Source organism: Eptesicus fuscus, chromosome 10, assembly GCF_027574615.1.
Source record: "Eptesicus fuscus isolate TK198812 chromosome 10, DD_ASM_mEF_20220401, whole genome shotgun sequence".
In the NCBI taxonomy this organism is placed as follows: domain Eukaryota; kingdom Metazoa; phylum Chordata; class Mammalia; order Chiroptera; family Vespertilionidae; genus Eptesicus; species Eptesicus fuscus.
Genome location: NC_072482.1, coordinates 84,491,983 through 84,509,098, shown reverse-complemented (window position 1 = coordinate 84,509,098; position 17,116 = coordinate 84,491,983). Strand labels below are relative to the sequence as shown.

Below are 17,116 nucleotides of genomic sequence, written 5' to 3'. Positions count from 1 at the left end.
ATATTAAATATTAGCATAATATGCTTACAGAAAATGGTTACCCAACTTACTAAAATATTTTCTAATAATTCCAAAAGATTCCTGCTAAACACAGGATATTAAGTTATTTGGGAAGTTTATTTTTATAGTTGAAGCAATTGATGGGTTACTGTCACACTTCAAGTACTATACACTTCAGTCAGTTACACCTTAAGAATCCTTTAGTGTAGGATATGAATAGAATCAAACTCAAAAATGAATTTGGATCAAGCATAAATTCCAAATGAAAAAATTACCATGCCTTGTTTTATACTCCAAAATGATTTGTTCTGCTACCATTTCCCCTCTTTAACAACTTCTCCCAATTTTATTAACTTACCTCTTGACACTGACTCTTACTAAGTAATCTATAATAATAAAAGTATAATACGCTAATTAGACCAGACGTCCTTCCAGACGACCTACCAGATGAAGCCAGGGCTGTGAGGGAAGCCCAGGTCCCAGGTGCCAGAGGGAAGCCAGTGCCGGCAGCCGGGGAAAGGAAGGCCTACTCTTGCACGAATTTCATGCATCGGACCCCTAGTGATCTATAATGGCCAAATAAAACCACTTATATTGACCCATTAGGATCCTTACTGTGTTTATAAAATTGTCATATAATTTTTTAATAATTATAAAAAACCTATCTTTTTTAAGTAAAAGAAAAACAGGAAAATTTACAATTGTATTTCCTGTTAGAGAGCCTTGAAATATTAAAGGTGACCCTAAAATATGTTTTTCCCTGTTGAAGTTCCTGGATCATTAAGTTTGGAGTTTTTTGTGTTTGTTTGTTTTTGTTTTACAGAAGTCTACATCACCTTCTGGTGTTAGTAAGGTTGAAATGTATTCAGGTATTAAGTAATTAAACACTTCTCCCGCTTATAAAAATAACAAACCAATTGTTTACAACCTACTTCTGTTTACAAATCTTATATAATAAAGATGTAATATGCAAATGGTCATTACACCGTGAAGCATAATGACCGACCACGTAACAACCGGATCACGGATCAGCAAGAGGGTGGGGCAGCGAGCTACAAGCAGGCGGTGGAGAGCTACAGGAGGGGGCAGGGCAGCAAGCTATGAGGGGGGGCGGAGGGGCGGAGGGGTGGAGGGAGCTACCAGAGGGTGGGACAGCTGGAGGAGAGCTACAGGAGGGCAGCAGCAAGCTACTGGCGAGCTACTGGTGCACAGATTTGTGCCCAGGGCTACTAGTATAATTATATCTTCATTGATGAAGAGTGCTTTTTTTAAATGTATTTTTATTGATTTCAGAGAGGAAGGGAGAGGGGGAGAGAGAGATAGAAACATCAATGATGAGTCAGAATCACTGATCCGCTGCCTCCTGCATGCCCCCTACTGGGGATCGAGCCCACAACCTGGGCATGTGCCCCTGACCAGAATTGAACCTGGGACCTTTCAGCCCGCAGACTGACACTCTATCCACTGAGCCAAAATGGCTAGGGCAATGGAAGAATGATTTTAAACACACAAATGTACTGAGATTTTTCTTATGTACTGTCTTCTCTACTAGAATGTAAGTTCTATGAAGTCAGACACAATGTGTTCCCAGCTTCTGAACTAAAATGATGTACACTGTAAGTATTCAACACATATTGATTAAACAGTTAAAAATATTTAACTCGGCACTAATGTCTCCAAAATTCTGTACAAACAGGCTGTATCAAATTTAAAGCCAAATTTTTCTTCACTGACATAAAATTATGAAGAAAAAGACTCTCTAAAAAGACCCAATTTGTATTCAAATGTGATGCTAGGATATAGTTAGGATTTTTATTTAATTCAAATACTAAATATAGCCAAGAATCACTGCACTTTTTAATATCATCTTATTTTTAATCAGACACTAAGTATTCCTGAGAATTTACATACAAATCATTTTTACAATCACTTATCTCTATGGACTTCATAGAATTGGGGAATTTTCTGTATTTGCATTATGATTCACCTCAATTATCTTCTAACTCTTAACTTTATGCTTTTCTAACTTATCTTTTTAAGTAGTTAAGCAATCTTTAAATAACACTTAAATGCATAAGTATCCTTATAAATCCTTTGGAATAAATCCTAAATAATCATTTTAGTTCAAATTTTAATAAACCACAAACTCTTTCAAAAACACTTTAAAATTCTTTTAAAATAATTTTCTTAATTCAAAAACAGTGATACATACTTGGATATCCCTTTACAAGATAAAACAAAATGGACCAGGTAAAACAGTTTACTATAATTTGTCAATGAAGGGTGATATTGACCATACTTTGAATCTAATCATGAAATAGTATGTTAATTCCTTTAAAAACTTTTAACAATTCAAAAGCTGGAACTGAAATTTCATGAACATTTGAGCTACTGTTAAAGAAAATTATCATATTCCATTTGCTTCTGGTAGGGAAAACAAGTTATTTTTAATATTTCTGTGAGCGTTTCCTTACACTAAACACAGGATCCGGATCTGAGAGAGACGCTGTCAGTTTCTCACAGAGAGTGGTCCAGTTCTCACAGTTCAGCACATCAGATGGCGGAGCTGAACACAGCATGTGCAAGGCTTCATATCTGACCTGTAATTTTTTAAAGGAGTTTTATTAATACTCAGCTGCTAGAATAAGACCAATTCTCCAAATGTTTAACAAACATTGAAAGGCAAAGTCTGGATGATTGTTTTAAAGAGGCTACTGAAAAGAATCAGATGTCCTTTTATAAAACAACTAGAGACCTGATGCATGAAATTCGTGCAAGAGTAGGCCTTCCTTCCCCCAGCTGCCAGCACCAGCTTCCCTCTGGCACCCGGGACCCGGGCTTCCCTGGCAGCCCTGGCTTCATCTGGAAGGTCGTCTGGAAGGATATCCGGTCTAATTAGCATATTACTCTTTTATTATTATAGAAGATTCTTAAGAACTCCTTTTTAAAACTACATGTTTTAAAACCAAGAAATAAATGGGTTATTTTATGTAAAGCGAAAATAAAAACACTAAGTGTGTTAGACCTGTGACCTGGAGTCTCCCAAGCGGGAGAGGAGGAAGGGTGGTGGCAGAACTGAATCACCAGGGCAGTTTTCCAGCGGCTGGTCCCACAGGCTGCCCCAAGGGAGTGGCTGGTCCTACAGTTTGAAGGCTTTCATGGTGAAGCATTCCCATTCCAGGAAATATGAAATTCTCCCAAAACAATCTATACTTGTTTTTGCTGCTACATCAGATTTTCTGACCTTCTAACCACTGAGGTAGAAAAAAAAAGTCATTCAGCAGCATGATGCAAAATTGAATTTCTGTATTTTCACAGAAAGCTTACTTCTTAATCATTTTTCTCAAAATCCAATCAGAATTCACTCAAAAGAGTGTGACCCAAGGGATAGCAGTGGAGAATAATAGCTCTACTCCAATTATGAAAGGTGGCAAAGCTTCTCCCCCACTCACTCTCTAAGTAGTGAGTATAACACACTGATTCCAGCCTGTCCCTCAAAACCTGGTTGTTTCCCGGCTGAAATAACCAATGCCTAGAGATTTAAAATAAAAATTAAAAAAAGTGAGAAATCAGAGACAAGAGCTGAGACCTCAGGAAACCAGGCACTGGGTGTCAGGTTTTAGGTAAAAAAGACAGAATACACATGTGTTTTATAAAGAAGAATTCCTCAATACAACTTTATTTGTGATATGGTTTAGGGAGGACTATGAAGAGTTTCCAAAAACATTTCTCTTTTTCAGCTAACTTTTAAGACAAAAATACCATTAAGAATTTCCTACTTGCACCCTGGCCAGTGTGACTCAGTTGGTTGGAGAGTCGTCCCAAGCACCCAAGGGTCACAGGTTTGAATCCTGGTGAGGGCATATACCCAGGTTCAGGTTCCAACTCAGGTTTCAGGTTCCAACCCAAGACAGAGCTCGTAAGGGAAGCAGCACATCGATGTCTCTCTTTCACACCTCTCTCTCTCTCTCTCTCTCTCTCTCCTCTCTCTCTCTCTCTCTCTCCCACCCTTCCTCCCTCCCTCTCTCTTCGAACTCTCTCTAAAATCAATAAAAATAAAAATAAAAAATTTCCCCGGGGCCAATTTTTCTCAGTGGTTAGTGATTTTTTTTTTTTTTCTTCAAAGAAATCACTAAAATATCATATACAAAGCAACAGTGAAGGAAATGTTTGGGGGGAAACTGCTCATAACTTCAGCCCTTCAAAATTAAAGCTAGGAATAAAAATTTCCTCTTCTAAACCATGACTACTCTCTAAGGAGAGTGTCCCTTACTCAGACCTTTCATTTCAACTAGGTAATTTCAAGACTGAGAAGTCTAGCAGGCCGATCAGTCTAGTATTGTCATAACAGTAAAGACAATCTTCAAAAAGAAACAGTCCAGCTGCTTCTGATTCTAATCCTATCTAATAAAGAGGGAATATGCTAATTGACCATCACTCCATCACAAAGATGGCTGCACCCACAGCTGAAGCCAAGTTCCCATAAGGAGCCTTAACGAGCAATCAGCAGGGACCTGAGGCTACGCCCTCCCCCTCCCCCATGGGGCTTGACAGGGGACCTCAGGCCACGCCCCCCACCCGGCAGGGCTTGAAAGGGGACCTCAGGCTGTGCCTCCCACCCAGCGGGGCTTGACAGGGGAACTCAGACTGCACCCCCCCGCCTGGCAGGGCTTGACGGGGGACCTCAGGCCGCCCCCCCGCCCCAGCACCGGGCCGGGGGACCTGAGGCTGTGCCCCCCTGCCTGGCTGGGCTTGACAGGGGACCTCAGACTGCAACCCCCCACCTAACGGGGCTTGACAGGGGCCTCAGGCCATGCCTCCAGCCTTGGCACCAGGCTGGGGGAACCTCAGGCCACGCCCCCTACCCAGCAGGGCTTGACAGGGACCTCAGGCCTCATCCCCCACCCCAGTGCCAGGCCAGGGGACCTGAAGCCATGCCCCCCACCTGGCGGGGCTTGATGGGGGACCTCAGGGTGCGCTTCCCGTCTTGGTGCTAGGCTCTGGGACCTCAGACCATGCCTCCCACCAGGTGGGGCTTGACATGGGACCTCAGTCCGTGCTCCCCACCCAGCAGGGCTTGATGGGGGACCTGAGGCTGCACCCCCCTGCCGCTGGGGCTTGATGGGGGACCTGAGGCTGTGCCCCCCTCCCGGTGCCAGGCCGGGGAACCTAAGGCTGCACCTCCCCACCTGGCGGGGATTGACGGGGGGCCTCAGGCCATGGCCCCCCACCCAGCAGGGCTTGACAGGGGATCTCAGGCCCTGTCCCCTACCTGGCAGGACTTGACAGGGGACCTCAAGGCACGCCCCCGCCCCGGTCTGGGCTGGGGGACCTCAGGCCATGCCCACCATCCTGGCGCCGGGCCAGGGGACCTGAGGCTACATCCCCTGCCCGGTGGGGATTGACAAGGGTGGGACTGGCAAAGTCTGGATCTAGCCCAATGGATAGGCGTGGCCAGGTCTGGGTCTCACGCGATTTTGAGGCACATGTGGGTGGGCGGGGACTTGACTCTGGGTCCCATGGTGTGCCCCAGACTCTGACAGGAGGAAGGTTTTCATATACATTTTACTAATTTTCTTTCATCTCTGACACTTCTATTATAGAGAAAGGGCAAATAGCAATATTAAATTATTCCCTCTAATTAATCCCCTTTTAATGTGCAGGAATTTCGTGCACCGGGCCACTAGTCATATATATAAACGCATACAGATGAACTTGACAGTTATCCTTTAAACGTACCTCTTTGGGTTGTCCTGGATCCAACTGGTCTAAAATCAATTGTAATTTTCCTTGACAAAATTTGTAACTCTGTAACACAATTGACAGAACAGCCATTTATTTAGTAGACTTTCAGAAGTACTGCTAAAAATGATTTTTAAATATAACTCCAAGCAAAAAAAAAAAAAAAGCATTCCGAACAAGAGAAAGGGGTGATCTATTTTGGTTTGGCAGCAAATATAGAATTTTTGTTTCCCAGGGCATTTAAATGGGAAGCTGAATGTCCCAGAACAGTGTACCTTCGTGCAAATGAAAACTATTATTATTTGCTGAGCAACTGCAGTGTGTAGAACATAATAAGACTCAAAAGACATAAAGCCAAAATGTTTTGTGCTCAGAAATGTGAGATGAATAATACTGAAAGATAAAACAACATAAACAAGAAGGCACTAATAGGACCCTGGGCATAACCACGATGCTGCTTGAACTTTCGGTCCTTTTCTTTCCTGAGCCTTTCTCCATGCCTCAGATGGGGTGCAATCACTCACTGAACATGTAATTCCAGAAGATGCTATTTCATGAGCTAAATCTTTACTATTAGATTTTATTGTTTCTTTTTCTTCTGAATCTTAAAACTAGAAAGCAGAAAAATAACCTGGCTAATAAAGCATGCACTGCAGCTCGTGGTTATTAAACACCATCTTAAGACATAAATACAAAACTAAACAACACACCTGATTGAATGACGAATCACTGTCAGAGCAATTGTCTGTGCAATAACTATTGCTTTTCTCCTTTTGGATTTTTTTCTGCCTCTCTCGACTTCGCATCTCATCTTCTTCAAATTTGTCAATCATAGATTCCACCACTACCATCATGCTGTTTTTCAGGGAATGCATCATTTCTTTGTATCTTAAATTCAAAGCAGTCTCAGTAAGAAAAAGACTATTAGCAGAAATTAAAATATTCAACTAAATTAAACTGACTACTTTTTCTGTAATATCCCTTTAAGAACACAATTCTAAAGAGAAAAAAATCTAAGTCAGTTTTTCTTAAAGAACTACTGGTACAACAGAATGTACATGACAGTAATAAAAATTAATAGGGACCCAAAAACAAGTATTTTGAAGGTTTTTTTCATCTGGTTACTTGGACAGAATCTAAGGCAAGACTGATTCCAGTAATTAGCAACTCATCTGTTAATATCACACTAACAAAACACAGCCTATTTATTCTATACTTGCATGCTTTATTTCTCTCTTTCTCTATCCTCCCTCTATTTTCTTTCCTTCCTTATCCCCTGCCTATTCTTTCTATCTATAAGTACCTGTAACCACAATTTAGACCTAAGTAAGAATTAAGCTGTCAGTGGCTCTTTTCAGTAGAGGTTAGAGAACCCACTGTCAGGGATGTTAGAAAAGGGATTCCTGACCTAGCTGGTTTGGCTCAGTGGATAGAGCATCAGCCTATAGACTGAAGGATCCCAGTTCGATTCCGGTCAAGGGCACATGCCCAGGTTGGGGGCTTGATCCCCAGTACAGGGCATGCAGTGACTCTCACCCATCATTGATGTTTCTATCTCTCCCTCCCTCTCCCTTCCTCTCTCTGAAATTAATAAAATATATTTAAAAAAGAGAGAGAGGGGGGGGGGGGGAGTTGCTGACAAACAGACAGGTCGTCTGTCCTACCTCAGCCACACATTTTCTCAGGGCTCCACCCCCAAGCATGATAGGTAGCTGACTTTGGCCAATGGTGGCACACTGCCATAGGAGCTCTAGCCAATTAGCGGTTGGGAGCCCAGAAAGGCGCAGGGCTGAGCTAGAAGTGGCTGACGGGGACAGGAGGGCGAGCGGCGCAGTATGGTGGCAGAGGTAAGATAGCGGTGGTGCTTACTTTACCTCTTTGCAGTTGCTGCCTTGCCGCTTCTGCCCCCTCCGAGCTGCTACTGCATCAGGGTCACTCTCCTCCTACAGGCTTCCTGGACCCAGATTCTCTGGTGGCCAGAACCTTAGCCGGGGGGAGGGACTAGCCAGAGGGAAGGGCTCAGGAGGTTGGCCGGCCACCAGCCCGCAGGAGGTTAGCTGTGGGAGTGCACTGACCACCCGGCCAGCCATGGGGGAGGGACTGCAGGTGGTTGGCCATGGGAGTGCACTGACCACCAGGGGGCAGCTCCTGAGTTGAGCATCTGCCCCTCGGTGGTCAGTGAGCATCATAGCGACCAGTCGTTCCAGTCATTCTGGACATTCAGTTGAAACGGTCGCTTAGGCTTTTATATATATATAGATATGTGATTTACATAATATGTAATTATAAATAAATTAATATAATACACATTATGTATGTATATATTTTTTAATCCCCAGCATTGTATGTGTTATATGTCATACTGGTACATCCAGACAATGGAATACTACTCAGTGCTAAAAAGAAATGAGTTATCAAACCATGAAAAGACATGGAAACTTAAATGAATATTATTAACCTTTTGCACTCGGATGTCGAGTGTGACTCGACACGGTTAGCATCGGTAGCAGGAATCGAGAAAAAAGCAAGCGAGTGCAAAGGGTTAAGTGAAAGAAGCCAAACGGAAAGGCCCCATACTGTATGGTTTCAACTATCTAAACTTGTGGAAAAGGCAAAAGTGTGGAGACTGTTAAAGGACCAGTGGGTGCCAGAGGTTGGGAGGTGGAGGGGGTATTAGGCAGAGTACAGAGGATCTTTAGAGCAGTGAAACTATTCTGTAAGATGCTCTCATGGTAGATATATATCATTATAAATTTTTCCAAACCCCATAGAATGCACAACACCAAGAGAAAATGCTAATGCAATCTACAAACTATGAGTAATAATGAGTAATATGAATAATAATGATACATCAATGTAGGTTCTCAATTAAAACAAACGTACCACTCCCGTGGGGAATACTGATAATGGGGAAGTCGCTGCATGTATAGGGGAAAGAAATATGTACCTTCTGCTCAATTTTGCTATGAAGCTAAAGCTACTCAAAAAAATAAAGTCTATTAAAGAAAAGTGAAGGAGTACATCACCCAAACAATTAGGAAAAGGGTGAATACAAATCCCTTTGCTTTCTTGAGAACAAGGCCAGTGTGGCTAGAGCCACGTCAGAGAAGATATGATAAGAAATGAGGTAGGAGAGGGAGCAGAAGGCTCACGGTCGGCCCTTGTAGGCTACAGAAGAAACTGGATTTTACTGTGAATGAGATGAGAACCCTTTGGAAAGTGTTATGTGGAAGAATGGCACCATCTGATTCACTGTTTCAAGGAATCTTCTGGCTGCCATGAGGGAAATAGACTGGGGGGAGGGGCATTGGTTAGAAGTGCTTTCAGGGAGCCCTGCTGAGAGAAAAATCACTATAAAATATTATTGTAGGCATACTCACTCTTTAGATTCCTGAGTTCTTTTAGTAACATGCTGCACAACTGTGTCATAGCCAGATTCCTCACCCTGATTCCGATCAGCTGTCCATTTCTCCATTTCATCTTCAATCATAGACCCTAAAGTGTTGCATATATGCTGTCTGAGGTATTTCACAAATTCATAGCTGAAACGAATATTTTAAAAGTAAGTGCAATGAATATGATGAACTCAGTAACCACATCCAGAAAAAGTATTAGCACAGAAAGATTTGTGACATATTCAAATTTCTTACTTTCAAGTAGAATTAAATTCCTCATCCCAAATCATTGAACAACAACACAGTGGGAGGTAAGGGGAGAGCAAATTTGGGGACCAACCCAACCCTTAGTGGGTTAGGAGTTTTTTCACACCTTTGAAATGCTCCCCCATCTTTAATGTGCAATGCACATTAAAGGAAAGGGAAAGCCGTTGTTAAAGATGTAAAGAGCTTCCTTTAAGCGAAAAGGTTTATATGAATAGGAAAAAACATAGTGTATCAATAGGGTTTGGTACCCTCCTAGGTTTCAGGAACCCACTGGGGGTCTTGAAATATATCCTCCTGGGATAAGGGGGGACTGCTGTAATACAAGCATCATTGAAATGCAAGTATTTCATGGCTGCATATCAGAATCACCTAGAGAGCTTTTCACAAACACCAAGGCCCAGCCTCTGCCACTCCTCTTCTGCCAGACCCCAGGATATTTTGATTCATCGGTATTTTTTTAAACAGACTTCAACTGATTAAAACCAGGACTGTCTGTTTTACAGGGGCCAGTCCAAGCATAAAAATTTACACAACACATGCGCACATGATGAAAGCAATGTTCTCTTCCCTACCTCTCTCCCCACCCACAGGCCTCAAATCCTTGCTGCCACTTTCAGAGAAAGGGGGGAAACTTGGACTTTTTAGAAAATGCCAAGAGTTTACAAAGAAAAATGGAAGAGGCTATGGAAGGCACAGGTAGTTTAGGGCAGTTGCCCTCTGGGGCAAATGACCAGACAGGGCTATCCTGTGGTTTCTCTCCAAATGACTACGTTTTCTCCCACTTTATTACACTACCTGAAATTCCATCACTTACAGACTCTTTTTTTTTTTTTCCCCAGAGAGGAAGGGAGAGGGAGAAACAAATAAAAATGTCAATGAAGAGCCCTAACCGGTTTGGCTCAGTGGATAGAGCGTGGGCCTGCAGACTCAAGGGTCCTGGGTTCGATTCCGGTCAAGGGCATGTACCTTGGCTGCAGACACATACCCAGTAGGGAGTGTGCAGGAGGCAACTGATTGATGTTTCTGTCTCATCGATGTTTCTAACTCTCTATCCCTCTCCTTTCCTCTCTGTAAAAAAATCAATAAAATATATATATTTTTTAAATGTCAAGGAAGAGAATCATTGATGGGCTGCTTCCTGCACGCCCCCTATTGGGGATCTAGCCCTAAACCGGGCATGTGCCCTGACCAGGAATCAAACCGTGACCTCTGGTTCATGGGTCAACGCTCAACCACTGGCTGGGCAGGATTCAATTATCTTAGCAATCATTTTCTTACAAAAAAAGCCAAAGCCTAGAGACACCAGCTTCCCCTGTAAGTCTGTTTAATAAGATTATTTTTCTTGCTAATACCATGACCACAGCAGGTGGATTTAAGAAAGCAATGTTCTGATAGTGGAAATGGGAGAACAGATATTCTGAAGTATGAAACACTTTGGGAAGCAATACATTGCTAAGTGACTCAAGAACATCTAATATTCAAAGAGTTATTAAATCAGTGAAGAAGAAGAAAAGACAAATGAAAGTATGAGCACCTGAACTAATCGACCTTTAGAATCTCTTCCAACTCTGAGACTGTAAGATTCTATGAAAATACCAAAGACAAGTATTGCCTCTCCCTATCATCTCCTACACAGAGATTCCTTCCTCCTAAGGCACAGATCTCAGGCTAGTGCAGATAACACATGCATTTTACCATCTATACTTTTAACACTACAAACTACTCAACTACTGTTAGGATTATAAATCTTACTTTTAATTTGAGTATGTCTAGATTAATTTAGGTAGGTCTCAAGTAAATATCTTTAGCAAATAGTAAACATTAACTATGCAAGTTAATCAGCAGGCATTTAATTATCTAATTGAATCTTGCTGAAGAAGAGTAAATTACATTATTATAACATTTGTTAGCCTGCTGAGAAGAACCACAATGATCCATCTTTAGCTTGAAAAAAGAAAGCATTTTAAAATTGACACAGCTAAAGCAATAATGATAGGCAATTGTGTAGCCTTAGATGCTTACATTTTTTTAAAAAAAGAAAGAAAAGCTGAAAATTAATGCGCTAAGCATTGATTACAAAAGTTTTAAAAGTTTATCTCAAAGAAAAAATACAAAGAGCAGAAATTAACATCCAATAACAGCTATTAGTAGTGAATTTAATGAAGAAATAAACAAGAAAATCATGGAAATACCAAAAAAAAGACAACCACATGTATAACCAGAAACACTAATGAAATTATAAACTCTACATTAACAAAAATTCTTTCCACGCTTTTAAAAACTCCTTTGAGAATCTGGTGAAAAAGTATATGCTTCCCCCATAAAACTGCAAGCAAACACAAACTGTTGCGTAAAATATTAAATAAAGGGCTCCAGGATCCCTGATGCCCATATATGAAATGAGTAGGAGTTTCAGAGAAGGATAAAACTAACTTCAGGACACCCAGGAAACAATTAAAATGTCATCTCTGTAAGGTCAAAATAAAATGCAAACACGAGAGTATAAATACCACTACTGCTGATAAATTGAGACACCAGCGGTATAGGATTCAATGGCTTAATTTAAATTATAGGATTCAAATCAAAAGAAAAACACAGGTGTCTAAAGAAGCATATCCAAATGGTACCTCTCTCCCTAAACTTCCTACCCCTACTTCTTCCCAACCCAAAGGACTCCGTACTTCTACACTTATATTCCTCACGTGCATAACAGATAGCTGGGCATGGGCTTTATCCCTTTATCTGTAAAGGGATAAAGCTATTGCACAGGAAATTAACCACCTCACTTCAGTATTCCCGCAGACTCAGCATGGGTAACTGGTGCCGCCGCTGAGACAGCAGATCAGCAAAGGAACAAGAATCTTTGGAACTCAATGTTTTTTGTTATCGTGACAGGAATACTTTGAAATAATAGAAATACTCCTAAAAGAACACGAATAATTTATAATTAATCACTGTGTTGCCGAGGAGAAAAATAATGGAGAATTAGGATATGTCGGTGCGGCAGTAAAAACAAAGCAAGCAGATGCTTTGGAAAATAAGGAAAGAATAAATAATCTCGGTATTTGGGTAAATGAAATAATGAACCTCCAACTTGGGTGCTATTTTAACAATCATCAAATGCACTTTTTTTTTTTTTTAATCCAACTACATTTTTACTTTTCTGGGTCAGCTGTTCTGTTTGCTTAAAGACAACAAAAGCAATTTTACTTGTGGAAATTCTCATCAGTTTCCTCCAGATGTAAGAGGATCTCCTCGGCGCACTCGAGGGAGGGAGCACCAGTGATTTTCTCCTTCACGCTCTGGAACAGCTGCCTCAGCATCACCTGTAGCGTCGCCTGGTCCTCTCCGGAGAAATGGGCCATCCTGTCGGAACCAAACGCCCATGACTCTGGGTCCGAGCAGACGCTGCGCACTGCGCACGCGCGCCCCCTCCAGCCCGGCCCGCGCGCTGCGCCGTTCCCATGGAGACCGCGAAACGCGTTGGGGTGGGCGCCTGGCTTGCCCGCGCGCCGCTCAGGGAAACCAGTCACCTCGCTTTGGGAAAGCAGCGGTCCGCGAGGCCCCGCCTTTGGTACTCGTTGCTGCTGGTCCTCAGTACCAACACAGCTAAGGTGCCCCGAACATAAGCCCCCTAAAAAAATCTCGGGAGGCGCTGACGGGTGGGCCTGACGGCGGGACGGCGGCGCTACGCGTGACGTCAGCACGCCAGCGTGGCCCCTGGGAGGGAGGGCGGGCGGGCGGGCTAGTGGTCGGCCTGCGGAGTTCCGGGAGGACTGGCCGCGCTCGCTTTCCTTACCTTGGGGATGGTCGGTGGGGGAGGGGAAAAAGTGCGAAGGAAAAGGGTCAATAAAAGAAAGACAACAGAAGTGAAAGTGGAAGTTGCCTGTAGAGTTTCAGCTGGAGAGAGAATGGTCTTGAGCCCGTGCAGTGCTGTTTTCCTGTAACAGCTAATCCCGTAAGGACTTGCTCAGGAGTATGAAGAGTCCGCCCTCAAAGTCTTACAGACACAGAAAGAAGTGAGAGCGCACAGCTCGGTGCAGTGGAGTGTTAGGCTGAGAAGTGTGCCAGTGCTGTGGAAACCCAGGATCACCTTTTCATCCAATAGCAGAGTTTAGGGAAAAAGGAAGAAAACACCTGGACATGTAGAGCATAGGGACCTGAGAAGGTGTAGCATATTCTGCTACTGAGGCCGTGAGGAGGCTAGAGAAGAAAATGGCCCACCTCAAAAAGAGTCGTATTTGGCAGGTTTAGGGGATTAAAGATGTATCTGAAGCATAGCAATCTCCATCTTGTATAAACAACTGCTATTTGAAACTCGCTGCTATTGTTAGATAGTCCCTAGCCCTATAAACTCTGTCATTATAAACTCTTGTCACTTTAAGACAGTCTGTTATTCTGTAAAATGACTTCGTTTTTATTTCAAATAATAGAAAAAGATAAACTTAACTCTCTGACCTTGCAAGCTAGCCATCCAATTTAATAGACTAAAATAGACTAATACTGATAACAATTCCCATATTGTTATGCCAAGTACAAACTCATTATGTATTCAGGGTTACAACTGTCTGTAACAATAACTCACACAGAGCCCTTTGTAATATCTGCAAACAAAGAGGCTCGAAAAATATAAATACAGTATTCTTTCCTGTATGTGGGGCTCAGAGATTTGGAAAGACACCTCCCTCTGGGCCGCGCGCAATAAATGACTCCTAATTAATTGGCTTGTTAAGGCGTCTTGTATCTCATTTGCTGATTTACAATACAACATCTTGCAAGCATTAGGGCACAATTGGATTTCAGAGTGACACCATAAGATTTTACATGTAAAGCTCACTGTGCAGGAAGCTTGGTGCATAATCACATTTCCTCACCCAGTTTTCAATCCAGATAAATCCCCAGACCATAGTCATGTCCAAGCTACAAGGAGCCAACGCAATCCCAAGCTACTGAAAAGTGGCTCAGTGTCAATAAATTCTCTTATCCAGTCTTATATTTTACTCCCCCTCCACCAGCATCTGGTAGACTCCACATGTTAGCCAGGATCAATGGACTCTGATGCCTATGCTAAATGTATGTCTTTGCCAGCCCTAGCAGCATGTTCTTGGTAAAAAAAAAAAAAAAAAAAAAAAAAAATCATGCTTAAAAAATCTGATTGGGTCAATTAGATATTATCCCATTATCCAATACCTGATGTTTCTAATAGGATGATATTGTTATGATGGCTTGAACTGCTGGTTTTCTTTATATCTGTTCTGTGCATGGTGGACTTTTGCCAACGTGCTGCTTTTTGTTTTAAACATATATGAACACAGAAGTATTAGTTGCTTAAAACATGGTGGTTGCTTTTTGTGTGTTTGCTTTAATCAGAAACAAAAACTAGGCTGTGGGCATAGATGCTTAGGACTCATGGATTTGCAATGAGATAGCACATTTACAAGGATAATAAAGGCCTTGAATTTGGGGAAAATGTTTTAAAATTATTGGATATGATTATCATATTTGCCCATTTCTATAACTTTGAATTGAATATTTTCACAGAACTTGCCCAGGTCTGACATATCCTATATAATAAAAGCCGAATATGCAAATCGACCAAACGGTGGAATGGCCAGTTGAACGACCTGTCGCTCTGATGTGCACTGACCACCAGGGGGCAGATGCTCAACACAGGAGCTGCCCACAGCCCGCAGGCCCCAGGCCAGCCAAGGCGGGTGCCAGTGGGCCTCCCCCTTATTGCCTCACCAGTCGCCCCACAGAGGGAGGCGACCTGCAGCGGTGGGGCGGTGGGGCCAGCAAACAGGCGATGCCAGGCCAGCCAAGGCGGGTGCCAGCGAGGACTCCCCCAATTGCCCCGCTGATCACCCCACAGGTCGGCCCTAACCACCGGCCAGGCCTAGAGACCCTACCCATGCACACTAGTATTCTAATAAGGGAGTAGAAATACTACTTGTAAGCCACCATAGAACTATAGCATGTGTGGCCACAAGGCAATAGCCAAATTCAGGAATAAAAGGCCTAAGTTGAAAGTCTCTATGATCAGCACAAATGCCCATAAAATCTCACAGAGCTGTTTATTGGGCACTGAAATATGGCTACCATCTCCATTGAAATTGTTTCAAACACATAGAAGCTGCAGAGAAGTGTATAGAATGCTTTCCAGAAAATGTCACATTTCAATGTCCATGTTTGCCAGCTCATACACAACCAAAAAAAGGCATAAAATATTACCTTCCAAAGTATGCAAGTGTATTTAATTTGCAAAACCTAATTCAGGTCCAGCATGAACACTAGCTGCAAGGGAGTCTAAAATTGTCATTGATAGTGCCACAACCTTTGCAGAACAGAAAGGCACAGTAGGAGTGTGGGTTTGGAGGTGAAAGAGTCAATCTGTAGTAATCACCACTGTGGCAAATAGCACCATAAAATCTAGAAAGAAAAAAAAAACCTTGATCATCCATGGACACAGCTGAGCAAGAATTCAATTTAACTCCCACAACTAACTGACTGACTGAATATTTTTGTATTCATTCAACTAGCGAAACTCTATATATAAGCCATAGCCTTTCACCTTTGACTTTGGTTTCCCATCTCTTGTATGTACCTATAACTAATTATTTTTAAATTGGTAAACACTCAGTAAATTATATAATTCATAGGTTACTCATAACATTACTTTGCTTTTATTTAGTTTTGGTGGTCAATATATAATTTCATATTTATAGACATGTTTAAAACCAAGAAATATTGAACCAATGGAATGAAAACAAGGTCAGCCAATTCTGCTGTAAAGATACAACTCTGGTAATAAAAGTATTTTTCTGAGATAAACATACAATCCTATGAGAAAGAAATAATAAAAACAAAACAAAATGCAACTTATTACTTCACAGCATTATTTATAGTTTTATATCCAGTAATTATGAAGTGCTGAGGTGCTTTTTAATATACTAAACATTATTTGAAATAATTTCAACACTTAGTTGGTGTATTTATGTAGTTTAACTGAAACTCAAACCAGAATAGTTACAAAACCATATCAGTTTGTGCCCAGCTTGACACTGGTAATAAATTTCAAAGCTCATGCATTCCCTGATTAGCCCAAGTACATTAGTGTTCGGTTAGGAAACAAGTTGAAAGAGTCTTTGTGTCACTGATTCTCAGAAACTTGGTCATCTAGATTATTAGATACCAAGATTACACATTGTAAGAGAGGAATAAAACTTTATCCTGCAGGCAGGGGCTCCATTATTTACCAAAGATTATGCAATCAATATTCTGCACCAGATCCTACCCTGTTGCAAGTTTTGGGGAAACATTGATTGTGTCTCTTATTTCTGGAGCCATGTTAGGAATATTCTCCCTCTCTCAACTCCGGGCCAGCAGGTACAAGCAAGTGACACAGCTTGAGTCAATCAGCTGTTACTGCTACCACATTTAACTTTCTTTGTTGGTAATCCAATGTAAGAGTCTTGCTATCTTCTCTGCTTACTTCTCCTAATCATAAACCACTACATGGATTTTTTTTTTAATCACACAAAACACACATATCACACACCACAGCAGTCAAATGGCAAAAAAGTAAATGGGATAAACCACAGGAAAGAAATAATAAGATTAAAACTTAATCATAAAGCATCAAATATATGAGTATAATGAACATTGCCACAGACCTTCTAATTTATAAAAACCATCTTACTTCAAGGTGACAG

The 17,116-nt window shown here is 41.8% G+C and overlaps 1 protein-coding gene across 2 annotated transcripts in view; it reads right to left on the bottom strand.

The window, feature by feature from the left end:
* TBC1D32 (TBC1 domain family member 32) overlaps nucleotides 1-12,805 on the bottom strand; it is a 131,345-nt gene extending 118,540 nt beyond the window's left edge. For both annotated transcript variants that reach the window (XM_054722529.1, XM_054722530.1), the window contains exons 1-5: nucleotides 12,615-12,805; nucleotides 9,123-9,284; nucleotides 6,453-6,630; nucleotides 5,740-5,808; nucleotides 2,475-2,600 (exon numbers count right to left, since the gene is read on the bottom strand). In XM_054722529.1, coding sequence (XP_054578504.1) covers nucleotides 2,475-2,600; nucleotides 5,740-5,808; nucleotides 6,453-6,630; nucleotides 9,123-9,284; nucleotides 12,615-12,769 — 690 coding nt within the window. In that variant the 5' untranslated portion in view covers nucleotides 12,770-12,805. The remainder of the gene's footprint in view (nucleotides 1-2,474; nucleotides 2,601-5,739; nucleotides 5,809-6,452; nucleotides 6,631-9,122; nucleotides 9,285-12,614) is intronic.
* Nucleotides 12,806-17,116: the final 4,311 nt, after the last annotated feature.